Source organism: Eretmochelys imbricata, chromosome 3 (genome assembly GCF_965152235.1).
Source record: "Eretmochelys imbricata isolate rEreImb1 chromosome 3, rEreImb1.hap1, whole genome shotgun sequence".
NCBI lineage: Eukaryota > Metazoa > Chordata > Testudines > Cheloniidae > Eretmochelys > Eretmochelys imbricata.
The window spans coordinates 205,117,363-205,134,324 of record NC_135574.1 but is presented as its reverse complement, the minus strand read 5'-3'; the positions used below and the strand labels follow the sequence as shown (position 1 = coordinate 205,134,324).

The 16,962-nt window shown below is 44.8% G+C and overlaps 1 protein-coding gene across 2 annotated transcripts; it reads left to right on the top strand.

Annotated features, from left to right (window-relative positions):
- Window positions 1-3,778: 3,778 nt before the first annotated feature.
- RBBP9 (RB binding protein 9, serine hydrolase) lies at window positions 3,779-7,726 on the top strand. Of its 2 annotated transcripts, XM_077812069.1 has the most exons (6): window positions 3,789-3,915; window positions 4,010-4,971; window positions 5,419-5,461; window positions 6,286-6,391; window positions 7,026-7,111; window positions 7,422-7,726. In XM_077812069.1, the coding sequence occupies exons 2-6, from the start codon at window positions 4,915-4,917 to the stop codon at window positions 7,646-7,648; spliced, it is 519 nt and encodes a 172-aa protein (XP_077668195.1). In that variant the 5' UTR covers window positions 3,789-3,915; window positions 4,010-4,914; the 3' UTR covers window positions 7,649-7,726. The 2 variants fall into 2 exon arrangements, with proteins under 2 accessions (XP_077668194.1, XP_077668195.1); XM_077812068.1 differs by lacking the exon at window positions 4,010-4,971 and having other exon boundaries at window positions 3,779-3,946.
- The last annotated feature ends 9,236 nt before the right edge of the window (window positions 7,727-16,962 follow it).

Genomic DNA, 16,962 nt, shown 5'->3' with positions numbered 1-16,962 from the left:
CAAAGGGCTAAGGCCCTCTGTAGTGCTGGTAAACCAGGTGCCAGCTCTTGCCAAGGTCATATGCATTAGCTAAGAACTGACAAAACTCATAGCTGGAAACCTAGCCAGCTCATCTGTGTTAGTTGTGTTCAGAATAGGTATTAGTCTCATAAGAATGTATTTAGTGTTTAGACTCTATTAAATGCTTGTAAATTTCTGCATGCATTAACCTCGCTTGTCTTTATTCCTTCCTACAAGGTAAAATATAAATTTGTTTTATAATTATAAAAATGCCTGACTTGTGAACTCAGTCTCTCCCCCACACACACCCACACCCACCCAGCAGGACTATCAAAAATTAAGTGGGCCATCATAGGACAAAAGCTTTGTTAATTGCCCTACCCACAGATGGAGAAGTAGTGCAGAAGGCCTCATCCCATCCGTTTGGATGCTGGAAGAGGGATATAAAAATAATGGACATGGATTTTTTTCATCTCTCACAAGGGCTGGAGCTAAGAAACAAAAAGCAGAGATCCCCAGGCTCGACCTGGGTTAAGCCCTAAAAAGACATTTAGTGGCATGCTAACAGATTGCTATAGCTCTGTCACCTTTTGAATCCCAGTCTGAAATTCATCTGTGTATGTGCTTGCTTGCTTTAACCTATGAATGACTCATTTCTTTTTCCCAGTTAATAAACCTTTGGTTAGTTTGTTACAGGATTGGTTACAGGCATTGTCTTTGGTGAGAGATCTAAGGTACAAATTGATCTGGGGTAAGTGACTGGTCTCTTGCAACTAGAAGCAACCTGAATATTTTGTGATTTTTGGTGCAAGTGACCATTTATCACTAAGTTCAGCTTGCCTGGGTGGCATGAAAGTCTGGAGAGCCCAAGGGGACTGTCTTGAATTCCATGGTAAGACTGTTACCGTGATTTAGTTCACATTTGTTACTGGGTTGGTGAAATCTAATTATAGAACATACCACCAGCTTGGGGTATCTGCCCTGCTTTTGACAGTCTGCTCCGAGGTTAGCACTCTCAGTCGTGAGCCATTCCAGACAGCGTGACACTCTCCATGACCAGTCTATACTAAGGGCTTGGCTACACTTGCGAGTTACAGTGCAATAAAGGAGCCCTAGGCACACTAGTTCACTACCCATCCACACTGGCAAGGCACACAGAGCACTCTGACTCCGCGGCTACAGGGCTGCTGGTACTCCACCTCGGCGAGTGGAAGAATGTTTGCTGCGCCCTCGCTGGAGCCCCGCAGCGCCAGTGTGAACGAGGTGTTGCTTTACTGCGCTCTGATCAGCCTCCGGAAACGTCCCATAATCCCCTTAAATCAACTGGCCACTCTTGTCATTGTTTGGCATTGGCTGTAGGAATGAGGAAATGCCCTTTGAAAGCTCCATTTCTGACAGCTGCTTATCTGCTCCAAGACAAAGCAACCGTTACTGTGGAATGCTGTGTGTGAGAGAGAGGGGGGGGGGGTGAGGGGGGTCTGCTGCTATCTGAACTTACAAGACAGCATGCTGACATGCTCTCTCCCCCCACATACACACAACACACTCCCTGTCACACGCCACCCCACCCGCATTTGAAAAGCACGTTGCAGCCACTTGCATGCTGGGATAGCTGCCCATAATGCACCACTCCCAATGGGGCTGCAAGTGCTGCAAATGTGGCCACACCAGTGCGCTTGAAGCTGTCAGTGTGGACAGACTGCAGCTCTTTCCCTACTGTGCTCTACGAAGGCTGGTTTAACTCAAAGCGCTCTACATCTGCAAGTGTAGCCATGCCCTAAGATTTTTTCCCAGCCATTACTACCATCAGTGGCAGCAACATTGGGAGCCACAGCGTAGACAAGGCAGTGGTGTCTGGTGGTACTTTAAACATTGTGTCATGTAGCCTTGACATGAGCAGAGTTAGATTGCACAGGGCTTAGAGCATTAGTCCTGTTGACAAATTGTATAGTCAATTACTTGACCACACTTTGGTTCGTTATGAAATGTATTCAAGTGACCAAATAACCAACATCAATAAGTTTTATTGCTATAAGCCAAAAAGAATACAGTACAGGAAAAAGTCCTATATGATAACAGTCTCCAGGAAGCCGTCTCATGCAACATTCTTACATTCATGTTGTAGCAGCAGATGTGCTCCCAAGTTACACCCCTAAAGCCATCTTTTTGTACCCTATTTACAAGTAAAAGGTACTGTGTACATCATCTGAAACTAGGTTAAACAATCAGCTTTCTACCTTGTTTTTCTGGTTCCAGGGTGTACTGCTTACCTCTTTGTTCTGAACACATGCATTCCATGTACCAAGGGCATATGAAGGTACCTCCTAGGTTTGTACCAGGGTAAAATAGTCATATGTCTTGTCTTCTTCCTTTGGAACATTCCAGAACTGGCCTGTGAGAATAACTCCCATTCTGGTGCTGTGGTAAAGGATTCATTAATCCTGATTTTGACAGCTTCCGTTGCTTCAGCATAAGTAAATAAGGTTATATAAAAAGCATAGGCCAATGTTAGCTATATAATTGCTATTATATTTGTGCTTAATACTATTTATGCTTAATGCATATAAAATACATATATATGGTGCAGATAATACATATTATTGCTTCCACAAGTGGAGCTGAAACAATGGCCGCAACAAAGGGAAAGTGGACTAACACGCCCAGTGTAGATATGTCTTCAGGGGCTATGGTAGTGTATTTGAAACATTGCGGTACTGTTCCTTATAGTCACTCCCACACTAAAATCTTTAACATAAAGTTGCTCAATTGTATTTCCTCACATCAATGCAAACACTATAAAGCGAGAAACACATATGTTAAAGCAACATTCACACCTGTACAATAACAATCTGCCCACTGCCACCAATGGTCTAGGTAGCTATACCATGAGGCTAACACCATCTCTAACACATTCAATTCAACTCAGTGCTCTTATCAAAGAACTCAGAATTACACTACAATTTGCAACCTTAACTTTGACATTCCAACCTACTTTATTTAATCATCTAAAGACAATTATAATCATTAAGACAATATTAGCACCTTCACATACAGTACACCAGACAGAGACCCCAAAGGCTGATCACATTCTCAAATGTTCTTACCTTATCAAAAATATAAGCCTGTACTATATAATATATTTACACTACGTCTTTCAAAAATTATATCAGCCATCCAATACACACTGCTAAACAAAACCATACACAAACCTTATTGAAATTTATGCTTAGGTATATTGATAATATTCTCTACTGAAAATAATAATTAATAGTAATTTGCATTGCATTAGTGTCTGCAGACCCCCAATTGTGGACCAGGACGGGCCCCATTATGCTAGACACTGTACAAACATCCAAAAAAAAGATGGAAATAACAAAATTAACAAGAAGAAGAACTCTGTGTAGCTTGAAAGTTTGTCTCTCTTGCCAGCAGAAGTTGGTCCAGTAAGAGGTGTTACGTCACCCACCTTGTCTCTCTAATACCCTGGGAGTTGGGACCAACATGACTACAACACTGCAAACAAAATTGACAAGTAGCAGGTAAGGCGCTAGCTCCCATTGTGATTTTCAAGTCTTTGACGTGTTGCTTTTGTCTCATTAACTTGTGCTTTGGGGTTTCTAAATTAGCTTATTTCAGAGAGCAACAAATGACAGCAAGGACCACACTGTGAATAATTTTCTACCGAGAAAACTTCAACTCCCAAGATGCCTCCTTTCTGCCTCCATTTCCCAGCCATCCCAGGATCCCCTCTTCTTGGCTTCAGAGTGATTGCCCTGTTAGTTTGTATCAGCAAAAGCATCTGCTCCTCCTGCTGCAGTGCGGCAGCAGCATGTTCCAGGTGCGGCAGAAGCTTCCTGCCACTAAAGCTGTTATCGTACCTGGGAACGGGTCAGGCGATATCGAGCAATCCAACTGGTACAGATGGGTGTGGGAAAGACTAGAGGAGGTGAGACGTGGTGATGACACGAGGTTTGATCTGACTGCATTTATTTACTCTTCTCCCCACCAGGTGTTTGGAACACCCTGGATCAGGCACCTGGCTTCTTTTCCTCGTCAAGCTGTGTGCCCCAGTCTCTGCTTCCCTTTTGTGAGGTTTAGCATCTATGTTCCCTTTCTTTAAATCCACAGCTGGCAAGCAGGAGGGGGACTGGGGAAGGGTCTAGGCCAGTGGTTCTCAAACTTTTTTTTTTCGCCGACCACTTGAAAATTGCTGAGGGTCTCAGCAGACCACTTAATGATCTTTCCAAATGTTGTTTGTACTGTTAGCTAACTATTGTAATGCGCTTTGCATAGAAGTGCTATATATAAAAAACCTTAATAATAATAATAAACGTTGTTTGTTCTACAAATAAAAGCACACAACTCATATTTTAATATCAGTAGTCTTACCTTTCTAATGCGATGGATGTGCCCTCTCTCCCGCACCAGGATAGCCCCCCAAGCTGGGGCTGGGAAGGAGGGGGGGTGTTTCTCCCCGGCAGCCACAGCCCTGCATGTTCCAAATTCCCCCCAGCTGCCTTCTCACCCTACTGCCCCCTCCCACCTACCCCCTGCCTGTGCAGCTCCACTAAATAGGTGGGTGACCCTTCATTCTCTCATGTGTGGCTGCCCAGGTGTGCACCTTAGGGGGAACTGTCTGGGGACCACCTGAATGGAGCTTGGTCCGCGGACCACAGTTTGAGAATCTCTGGTCTAGGCAGAACTTCTGCAGTGAATCAGAGAGCGAGAGAGAGAGATCATATAGTTTTTCTTACTCTAATAAAGTTCCTTGTTCAGCATTAGAAGTAAGTGACTTTCTCTGTGATTCTTGTCTTTGTCATATAACATCCCCCCCTCCCCTCAGGCTTGTTCAAAGCTCCCTTTTGGGGGAAGATCCAGCACGCTGGTTTGAATGATGCATGAAGGATACAGTATATGATGCTTTATTGCTCCTCTCGGGACTCTCACCTGGTTCCCTGTAATTCCACTCAGGTATTTCTGTTATGACGTTCAGCCACTTGACATCATATGGAGGAGAAAGTTAGCACAGAAATAAGGGATCGCTCTTAGTGAGTTGCAAGCACAAGAGTGCAGTGATTGGTCCCCCAAGGGAGAACCCCAAAAGGTATGTTTGAGAGAGATTGCTGGTAATTCAAATGAGGAGTATTTGTAAAATCAGCAATCTCCCTCCACCCAGGGTATAATAATTTGCAGTGTGTACAGTGCTTTACGTTTTCAAAGGACTAGGTAAATACTAGCTACTCACTCTTCTCCGTGTTCCCCAGTCCACCTCAAGCGTTCAACCTTTCAACCTGACACACTGTAGCAAGGCCCGTCTTTGAAGACCCTCTGGAGGAAAGTGAGCAATCCAGTAGTTGTCTAACTTTGCTTGCTAAGAGACAACTTTTGACAGTGCAATCATTGGTATTCTCCACACAGATACCTGGTTTCCAGTGTATACTTCGAAATATGCCTGACCCAAGTAAGTCTGTTTTTTCTTGTCCCCTTATTTTGCCTTATCCCATGCTCAATATTTCCAGAAAATGAATATGAGCCTTCACTATCTCAGTGGCTGTCTTCATGCTTGGGGAGTTGGTGCACCCGCAGCCCACAAGGAGATCCATAGTGCATAGCCTGCTCACATGCTTTAATCGGGAGAGGGCTTGGGATGCTCATCTGAATGTTACGTGCACATACTGTGATGCAAAACATTGCTCGTGCACGGACAATACATGCTTGACTAAGACCTGCAAGCCCCAGAGATTCCACGGGGCCCTGGATGAGCTGGAGCAAACTGGGGAGCTCGGTGGGGAAGTGTTCATGAAGGCTGACATTCCAGATCGCTCTTTCTGCCAGTAGTTCTAGACAAATAGTCTCTGTCTCAGCCCAGTTTCCAGCAGACCGGTGTCCACAACACCACCACCACCATCAGGACTGGTGTCTTTGTTGGCAATCTCAGCCAAGAGGCCAAAGACTGAGCCGTGAAGGTTAAACTACACACTGACCCTTACACCTGGCACCTCCAGCTCCATGTGGAAGCGCTTTTTGGTGGGGTAGCATGGTTGGAATTTGCACAGCTGCAGTGTACACTTGATGCATAGTGGGGATAAACAGAGGCCTTTGGTTTCCAGGGCTGCTAACCTAACCCCTTTCCCAAGCAATAAGTACACGGAGAATTAAATAGAGAGAAAATCCCTGAAAGAGGTGCACACAGAGCATGCCAGCCGGGGTGGGGAGGAGGGGAAGAGTTCATTCTTTGCCAGATAAGGAAGCACAAAGCAATTGAATCGCTTCTCTAAAAATCAGTTACAGCTCGAGAGAGAATCTGGCTGCCATTCATGGAATCAGAACTCCATTGCGATGAGCAGACTATCATTATTGGACACAGTTCTGGTGCGGCTGCTGCCATGAGGTACAGTACAGGGGACATTGCACAGAGCTTCATGTTTCACACTGTAATGTGATCAGGCCAATTTAAGCTAATGATCCCAGTTCTGCTTGACTTGAGATCAATGGCAAAACTACCCCCTGACATCAGTGTGAGTAGAATCCTTTTAATGGGATTAGAACCATGCATAAGGGATTCAGGATTGGCTCTGTATTGGGCCTCTGATCTGCCATTGAAGAACTGGATGTGTAACAATGGGGACGGAATGCCACGATAAAACACCCCCACCTCAATCGAATGTAATAGTTTGGGTGCCATAGCATTACATGATCCATCTGAAAATCCTTGGGTGACTTGCCTGTAGCTGTAACCTGTCCAAATCTTTTACATGAACTTCACCCCATCTTTGCAGAAAGGACATTGTAGAGCCCTGCTGTCAGATTCAGTCAGTTATTCTGTCTTGACTTCTGCTGTTCCCTGCTTCTTGTTCTCCTTTAAATGTAAAAACAATCTAGATTTTTTTCATGTTCTTAAATGATAGATTAGAAGGTAAAAACCATCTCCCAAAGGTGCAAACTGCTTAAAATGACAGGAACTATGTATTGTGTACGAGAATGATGTACAGCCGGCTTAGTCACCTGGCTCCTTTTTTTCTCAGGTTTGCAGAAACTCACAAGGTGTATGCAGTTATTTTAGTGTCTGCTTACGTTTCCGACTTGGGAGATGAGAATGAAAGAGAGAGCGGTAAGTTGATCTCATCTGATCTACGTGTGGCATTCTCTTGAACCAATAAAATTACTAGCATGACATTCCCTAATAATTTGAAAGGAGAGTCCTGTCCTTTCACATATGCCTGCTTATCCACAAACCGGAGACTGATTGCTTGACACTGGGCAGTCAGAAATCTTTTAAATCCGTGACTGCTCCCAGTTTGCATCTGGTCCCAAGAAGAAATTTATTTGCACTGGAAATTTACAAGGAAGTAAACAGGACATTGAAGATACCACAGAGAGGTTAGATTCAGTTCCATAATGATTGTTTTTGTGCCCTTCAGGATACTTTAACCGACCTTGGCAATGGGAGAAGATCAAGGCTAACTGCAATCGCATTGTGCAGTTTGCTTCCACAGATGATCCTTTTCTTCCCTGGAGTGAGCAGCAGGCAGTGGCCAATGAGCTCAACGCAGAGCTTTACAAGTTCACAGACAGGGGCCATTTTCAGAGCAGTGAATTCAATGAGCTAATCAGTGTGGTCCAGGGAATACTCAACAGGGCTGCTTAAAGCAGGGCCTGTTCATTGTGTAAAAAGAAAAGGAGGACTTGTGGCACCTTAGAGACTAACAAATTTATTTGAGCATAATGCGCCAATAAATTTGTTAGTCTCTAAGGTGCCACAAGTCCTCCTTTTCTTTTTGCGGATACAGACTAACATGGCTGCTACTCTGAAACTGGTTCATTATGTATTTCCTTACCTTGGGGGCAGGAGGTGCAGGCTGTATTTTCTTCTGAGCAATTTGACAGCAAAGATCTAGAGCAGTGGCTTTCAAACTTTTTTTTTCTGGGGACCCAGTTGAAGAAAATTGTTGATGCCCGCAACCCAACGGAGTTGGGGATGAGGGGTTTGGGGCGTGGGAGGGGCTCAGGGCTGGGGCAGAGGTACAGGGATGAGGGCTGTGGGGTGTGGCTGGGGATGAGGGGTTCAGGGTGTGGGAGGGGGCTGTGGGCTGGGGGTGCAGGCTCTGGGGTGGGGCTGGGGATGAGAGCTTTGGGGTACAGGAAGTGGTTCCAGGTTTGGGGGGGCTTAGGACTGGGGCAGGGGATTGGGGTGCAGGGTTGGGGTGCGGACTCGCCTGAGGTGGCTCCCGGTCAGCAGCGCAGCTGGGGTGCAAAGGCAGGCTTCCCGCCTGTCCTGGCACCGTGGACCACGCTGCGCCGCGGAAGTGGCCAGCAGAAGGGCCAGCTCCTAGGCGGAGGTGCGCAAGTGGCTTCACGTGACTCTCGCCTCCAGGCACCGCCGTTCCCGTTGGCTGGTTCCCAGCCAATGGGAGTGCGGAGCTGGTGCTCAGGGCAGGGGCAGCGCGCGGAGCCCCGTGGCCCCCCGTCTAGAAGCTGGACCCGCTGCTGGCTGCTTCCAGGGCACAGCGTGGTGTCGAAACAGGTAGGCGCTAGCCTGCCTCAGCTGGGCAGCTCCACCAATGGGACTTTTAGCGTCCTGGTCCGCAGTGCTGACAGAGCAACCTGGTGCCTGACATGCCGCGACCCAAAGTTTGAAAAACGCTGATCTAGAGCACTCGCAGTCACAAAGCACGATTAAGACCATGTACCATGTGAGCAAAGCTTGAATCATCAGCTTGCCTGTTCTCTGGCAGCAGGCTCAGCCCCCACACTGCCAGGAACTAAGAAAGAATTGACTGTTCATGTAAAGGTTACAGATGGATGGAATGTGTAAGGGAATACAGTGGGAAGAAAATGAAATCTGAAAGAGAACAGCTAATCCAAGGGCTGGATGGGCACTGTTTGGGAAGTCCTCACTTTGCTTTAAGGACCAGAGCCAATAGCCATTGAACTCAATGACAGGGTTCAGAGTAGCAGCCGTGTTAGTCTGTATTCGCAAAAAGAAAAAGAGGACTTGTGGCACCTTAGAGACTAACAAATTTATTTGAGCATAAGCTTTCGTGAGCTACAGCTCACTTCATCAGATGCCAATGCACCAGGTATTTTCCACTGAATGCATCCGATGAAGTGAGCTGTAGCTCACGAAAGCTTATGCTCAGATAAATTTGTTGAACTCAATGGGCGCCTTTCCATTAATGCCAAGGGGCTTTGAATAAGGACCTCCTATAGCGTTGTGATCATACTTCCATGTGTTCTCTTTCCCAGTTCAGTTTTGCTGTGCAGCTTGTAGGACATGCCAATTCTTTCGCCCTGTCTTCTTGCGCTGATTAGATTCACGGTTTCGAGGGTGATGATGATTTTTGCTTACTTAAAAAAAAAAATCAAAGCCTTTGCAATCTCACAATAACATGGCTTTTGTTACACAAAATATGTATTGTTTCTTTTAAGGAGTTTAGGCTGTTATGTGAGTCTATTCCAATACCTGCGGCTCAAGGCATGGAGATAGAGCCACAGATTTTAACATCAGAAGGGACCTCTGGTGGAACACAGGCCAAAGAACCTCATCCCCTAACACCCTGTGATGGTGTGCTTTAAAGCGACATCTTCTGCATTATTGCTGTCAGGCTGTTCTTTAATATTATTGTTTCCAATAAAATACTGACAGGTTGGTCTGAAAATTGGCAATGTAACTAAGTAGCTGCCACTCCATTAAAGTCAGTGAAGTTACATCAGTCACAAAGAGCTATTACTCCAGACCAGACAACTAATATTGGTAATTAACACGATAGCATAGGCATGGATATTTTGGGGGGAAAAATCAGTGGCTGTGCAAGAAAAAGGGCATGGGATAAAAATCTCAGATATTGCTTTGTACTTCAGATAGTCTCCTTTTCTATTTGCTATGCAAACCTGACATAGTGCAGCAATAAAAGGTCCCTCTTGCATTAGAGAAGTACATTCCTCCCCTGGTGTTTTGGGAAGATCAGTTAGAGTTGTGAGGGCATTCTTTCCGGTTACCAATTTACTACTCTTCCAGCTCCACATGAATCGGGATGTGGGTTCAGGGTGTTGTTGCCAGGGAGACGGTTTGTCTTGCTGCATACGGGACAATGCAAACTTTTATTAAATGCTTTAAAAGAAAAAAAAATACATTAAACATTTTACATAAAAATGATCAAATTAATCTGTGTATCACTGTGTGTAATTCCCTCTTCACTATATGTGCGTGTGTACAGGCCTGCATGCACACATAGGCCCAAGCATATGCCTCTAAACTTTAGAGTCTGAAGTTTTTCAAAGAGAATAACTGTTGCTTGACAGTTTCTCAGAGGCTGTCAATTATCCTTGGTGAGGAAGTATCATTTTGAGGTGTTAGCTCTCAGGCCCTGATGTTAAACTCTCGTGGTGAATCCTCTCAAAACAGGATAAACACACACAGTTACGGAGAGCGTAAGCTTTTGGGGTACGTCTACACTGGGGCTTGGGCTGTGGGACTAAAAATTGGTCTGTAGACTTTGGGCTCAGGCTGGAGCCCAGGCTCTGGGACCATCCCCACCCCCTCATGGGATCCCAGAGCTCGAGGGAGCCCTAATGTCTTGACCAGGGCCAGCTGCGGGTGTTTAATTGCTATGGAGACATACCCTTTGAAGCCGGGGCTGTCCTTTCGTTCTGTGTTTGTACAGTGCCTAGCACAACAATGGGGTCCTGGGGTGCAGTACATAGAATTAACAACAGGGGAGGGATAAAAGAAGTGCAGTAAATGCTGCTTTGTCTCCTGCCTGGGTGGCAGTTCAGTTGCTGGAAAGCTACAAACAAAGTACATGCCCCAAGACTCCGTCCAACACCCCGGGATCTGGCTTTACTCCTCCGCTCTGCGAAGTGTCTGGCTGATCTACATTTAATTTCCTCTGGCCAATCTGGGGGAGACCAATCTTTTTCGCTGAGGTTGGGCTGCCCAGGACAGCTTTTTGCTTGGAGAACTGGCCCCAAAGCCTTGCAAGGTTAGAGCTGTGCTGGCAAAAAGACAAGATGTAAGGAAGAAGGAATAAGACAGAGGGTGCAAACTCTCATGCTGGGAGGGGGTGACAAGAACCTTCATACAGGGCATCACCATGGCACTGGTGATGTCATTTGCTTGCCTTTTTGTCTGAACCAATCATAATATCCATTTCAGGGTCAGCAAGAAAGGCAACAGGTAAAGCCCCATGTCCCAGCATGGGTGGCCGTAGTGATGACCACAGTGAAGAGAACGGCCCCTGTGAGACTGATGCCGCTGCCCCACTGCGTTATGTGCATTGCCCAGCACTCCCCAGAAGTGCACAGCAGGGTTAGGAAGCTGGTCTCATCTAAATGACCCAATCAAAGCACATTTTTGATGGTCCACGTACAAACTTTCCCTCATCTTGCAACGATTTGCCTGTTAGCTTGGGTAGCCTCACGAGCTGCCTGAGCCCTGTAGTCAGTGGATCTTTTAGTTCAAACTCCCTTTGCGTCACATCATTTCTTTGTCTCCCTTCTGGGCGTCCTTTCAACGAGAATTGTAACATCCCAGCTACCCAGCTAGTCACACCGGCTTGCTTCCCGCTTTTCACGCCCTTTGAGATGTCAGCTCAGGGGAGGGCTCAGCACAGCAGAGGGTTTTATGGATCTCCTGTCACTCATTGAGGTGCCCCTCTGCCATTCTACTGTGTGTGCCTGGTGTCGAGCAGAAACAACAAGGCGCTGTGTCTGTAGTGGGGACGAGCCCTCTGCAGAAGCACTCTTCGTTAGACTGAGCACCGTCTCACTGTCATAATGGAGACTCCCAGTGCAGACTCCACGGGGACAATATTTTGATTTGCAGATTGGTCCAGCACATGACAGTCATTTTACACACACACACCCCCGCCCCTATGCAGGCTCTGGCCTAAGGCAGCCTGAATTGCCAGGGAGCAGCCTCTTCAAATAAGGATGGGGCTTTTCTTTTAAGAGCTTCCTGTCTTGCTCATGCTGCAGAAGTCACGGCTATGCCAAACCTCTGCCCCCGCTGGTAATGGAATGGACGGAAATAGACCTTGCAGTAGAAAAGGGGGAAACGATGTTGTTGTTTTTAAATCATTTTGAAGGCTACAGCTTAGCACAATGCGTTCACGGTCCATGACTGGGGCTTCAAGGCACTATGATAATACAATTAATAATCTTCTTCAGACTGGATGCTAAAGACCCACCCTATTCTCCAAAGGGAAGATATTGGATACAAATGCAGAACTACTCAGAATAGGCAGCAGATGGTGCTCGAGGAGCAGCAGATAAACCTAACTAGCCCTTCACTATTTCCAGTCAAATGTAACAATGAAAAGAGCCTGAGAGTCACAGGGCAAGTGGTTTCTCTATCAAAGATCCTGGTATATCATTATTGACACAGTCTGTAACCTTTGGACTTTTCTGTGGAAAGGTAGCTCTGGTAGGCATTGTTAAAGAGCACCTGTTAGCTCTGTGCTATCAGTATATGACACGCAACCTGGCTACTGGAGTTAATTTTTTCTACCAGGAACTAAAGCAGATCTTGTGTCTGATTTCCCAGATAAGAACAGTATTTGGGTGTGACTATCATCAGCTTGCATTTGGACTGTTAGTTTCAGATCCCCAGCCTGCTTTATAGGGCCTTCTGGCCAATGAATTTCTGATGTTTGAACGGTCTCTTGAGGGTTTGAATGCTAGTGAACCTCTCCAGGTCTACTTTAGTTAAGGTTTAGACCAGCATTCTCCTTAAAGCTTGACTCTTCTAACTGCTCTAAAATCAGCACGGGTTTTACTCGGCTAGATAAAGGATTCAGAAACACAGTCTGCTCAGACATTCTTTCTTTGGAGGCGAAGTTGAAATCCAGTCATAAATTCTAGATTTAAAGGTCAGCAGGCACCTCTGTGATCATCAGGTCTGACCTCCTCAAAAGGTCTGACCTCCTTAAAGCTGCTCAAAGATCTAAAGTTTATATGAATAAGATATTCCATTTTCAGTACAAAATCCAGAATCGTGGTTCCCTCTAAACCAGTGTCTCTCAACCTTTCCAAACTACTGTACCCCTTTTCAGGAGTCTGATTTGTGTTGTGTACCCCCAAGTTACACCTCACTTAAAGACTATTTTCTTACAAAATCAGACATAAAAATACAAAAAAGTGTCACCGCTCACTGTTTTTCAGTTTCTCATTTTTACCATATAATTATAAACCACTAGTGAATGTAAGCACAGCCATACACTGCCACACTGGAGTCCATCTTCTCAGTCAGACCAAGGAAACTGAAGGAGGGATAGCTCAGTGGTTTGAGCATTGGTGTGCTAAACCCAGGGTTCAGAGTTCAATCCTTGAGGGGGTCATTTAGGGATTGGGGCAAAAATTGGGGATTGATCCTGCTTTGAGCAGGGGGTTGGACTAGATGAACTCCTGAGGTCCCTTCCAACCGTGATATTCTATGATTCTAATTTGAAAAAGAAAACTGACTGTGTTTATTCTGAGTTTGCCGTCCCTCCTGAGAGGGACAGTGGAGACAACATAAACCAAGTTCAGAAAGGCCCAAATGATAGAAAGCTTGTTCTTTATTTACTGAAACACATTTTTGCTACACCCAGCAGGAGTTTGATTTCAGAGACAGTGAAATAAAATTAGTAGCACCCCAGGGTTCCCATGAGAATTCAGGGCCCCATTGTGCAAGGCACTTTAGAGACACAGGTAGACAGATGCCAACTTGAACTGCTTAATAAACCAGTTCTTCATTGGTGATGTGCTCTAAGACTTCCAAAATACATTCACATAGCAGGAGGTCTCTCTCATTTCCAGTGCCATCCATCCATAATATTGCGCACATAACAAGGATATGCTGAAATTTCAGCTTCTGGTACTTGTTATTTCTTGGCAAATCAGTTTCTAGCTCTAGTTTGAAAAAAACTTCATTGCAGGAGGCCCAGTCTCAGACCAGGACCCCATTGGTCATTCACAATCTACCTTGGACAGTTAACCTGAGTAGACAAGACAAAGGGTACAGAGAGGTGAAATAACTTGCACAAGCGTACATAGCAGAAATGGCAAGCTGGAAGTCATGAGACTCCAGTCTTATGATTCCCCTTTCATTGCCCTACTCACTAGACCCCATTGTGCTAGGTGCTGCACAAACACAGAACAAAAGTCTCTCCCTTGTACTTTAATGCTAATTATCTTTCTGTGAGTAGACAATGGATCCTCAAGCAAGGATTAGAGTAGCTCAGGTTTCCTGAATCAGCATTCCTGTTATCCTCTCAACACCCTGAGGTGAGGACTAATTAGTCTGAAAGATAAGTATCCCTCCACTATGTCACAGCTCATCTGCCTGGAAACTTGCTCCTCTTGAAATTACTATTAAAAGATGTAGCGCTGCAACTGTGATCTGGTCTACTCTTAAAAATTAGATCAACCTTGTTACATTGCTCAGGGCCTGCACTGAAGCAAGGCTAAGTATTATCTAGACCAACCCTGACAGGTGTTTGTCTAACCTGCTCTTAAAAACCTCCAGTGATGGAGATTCCACAACCTCCCTGGGCAATTTATTCCACAGCTTAACCACCCTGACAATTAGGAAGTTTTTCCTAATGTCCAACCTAAACCATCCTTTGTGCAATTTAAGCCTACTGCCTATCCTCAGTGAATACGGAGAACAATTTGTCACCCTCCTCTTTATAACAACCTTTACATATTTGAAGATTGTTACGTTCCCCTCTCCCCCACCCCCCACTCAGTCTTCTCTTCTCCAGATTAAACAACCCAGTTTTTTTAATCTTTATTGTCCTAGGTCACATTTTCTCCAGCAGAGGCCTTGTCAGTGCAGAGTAGAGTGGAAGAATTGCTTCCCGTGTCTTGCTTACACTCCTGCTAATACAGCCCAGAACGATGATTTTTTTTTTTTTTTGCAAGCGTTTTACACTGTTGACTCATATTTAGTTTGTGATCCACTCTAACCTCCAGATCCCTTTCCGCCGTACTCCTTTCTAGGTAGTCATTTCCCGTGTTGTATTTGTGCAATTGATTGTTCCTTCCTAAATACTTTGCATTTGTCCTTATTGAATTTCGTCTTATTTATTTCAGACCATTTCTCTCGTTTGTCAAGATCATTTTGAATTCTAGTCCTGTCGTCCAAAGCACCTCTAACCCCTCTCAGTTTGGTATCATCCACAAACTTTATAAAAGCATACTGTTTATGCCATTATTTAAATCATTTATGAAGATCTTGAAAGAAACAGATTTAGGACAGATCCCTGTGGGATCCCAGTCAATATGCCCTTCCAGGTGGACTGTGAACCATTGAGAACTGCTCTCGGAGCACAGGTTTTCATTTGGTTGTGCACCCACCTGATAGCAGGTTTGTCTAGGCAGGCTATATTTCCATAGTTTGCTTATGAGAAGGTCATGTGAGACAGCATCAAAAGCCTTACAAAAACAGATATCACATCCACTGCTTCCCCTGCCTCCATAAGGCTTGTTACCCTGTCAAAGAATGTGGTTAGGTTGGTTTGTTATGATTTGTTCTTCACTGTTACTTATCACCCTATTATCTTATAGGTGCTTACAAATTGATTGATGGAGCAAATAATTAATTATCTTTCCGGGTACCCAATGTAAGAGGACTGATCTATAATTCCCTAGGTTGTCCTTATTCCCTTTTTTATAGATAGGAAGGAACTATATTTGCCTTTTTTCCAGTCCTCTGGAATCTCTCCCATCCTCCATAAGTTCTCAAAGATAATTGTTAGTGGCTTAGTGATCCCTTCAGACAATCCCCTAAGTATTCTAGGATGTATTTTATCAGGCCCTGCTGACTCGAAGACGTCTAACTAAATTCTTGTTCTTTTCCTATGTTAGCCTCAAATCCTACCCCATTTATACTCATGTATGTTCACTGTGTTAGTCTGAGCAAATTCACTGCTAACCTTTTTGGTGGGGAAAATAAAAAAGCAAACACACACACCCCTCTCCCCCCAAGGAATTTAACACTTTGGCCATTGCTTCTTTTCAGTTATTATCTCTCTCTTGCCCCTGAATAATGGGTCCACCCTCCCTAGTCTTCCTCTTGTTTCTAATGTATTTGTAAAATGTTTTCTTGTTACCCTTTGTGTACCTAGCATGTTTAATCTCCTTTTATGGTTGGCCTTTCTAATTTTGTCCCTATTTGCATGTGTTATCTTTTTATATCCATCCTTTGTAATTTGACCTAGCGTCCACTTTTTGTATGACTTTTGAGTTTTGGGTCATTGAAGATCTCCTGGCTAAGCCAGGTGGCCTCTTACCATACTTCCTATCTTTCCTACACTTTGGGATAGCTTGCTCATGCCCTTAGTAACATCTCTTTAAAAAACTGCCAACTCTCCTGACCTCGTTTTCCCCCTTAGACTTGCTTTCCACAGGAACTTACCTACCAATTCTGAGTTTGCTAAAGTCTGCCCTCTTGAAGTCCATTGTCTTTACTTTGCTGTTTTCCCTCTTACCATTCCTTAGAATCATGAACTCATCATTTTATGATCACTTTCACCCATGCTGCCTTCCACTTTCAAATTCTCAACCAGTTCCTCCCTATTTGTCAGAATCAAATCTAGAACAGCCTCTCCCCTACTCGCTTTCTCCACCTTCTGTAATAAAAAATGAACTTGTTGGATAATCTGTGCCCTGCTGTATTGTTTTCCCAACAGAGGTCTGGGTAGTTGAAGTCCCCCATCATCACCAAGTCCTGTGCTTTAAATGATTGTTAGTTTAATAAAAGCCTCGTCCACCTCTTCTTCCTGCTTAGGTGGTCTATAGTAGACCCCTACAATGACATCACCCTTGTTTTTTACCCCCTTTGGTCATGATCCAGACTTTCAATAGGTCTGCCTCCCACTTCTGTCTCGGCCTCAGGGCAAATGCCTTGTATACCTTTAAGTACCTTTTATCCCCTGCCTATCCTTCCTCAACAAGCTGTACCCTTCTAGACCAATATTC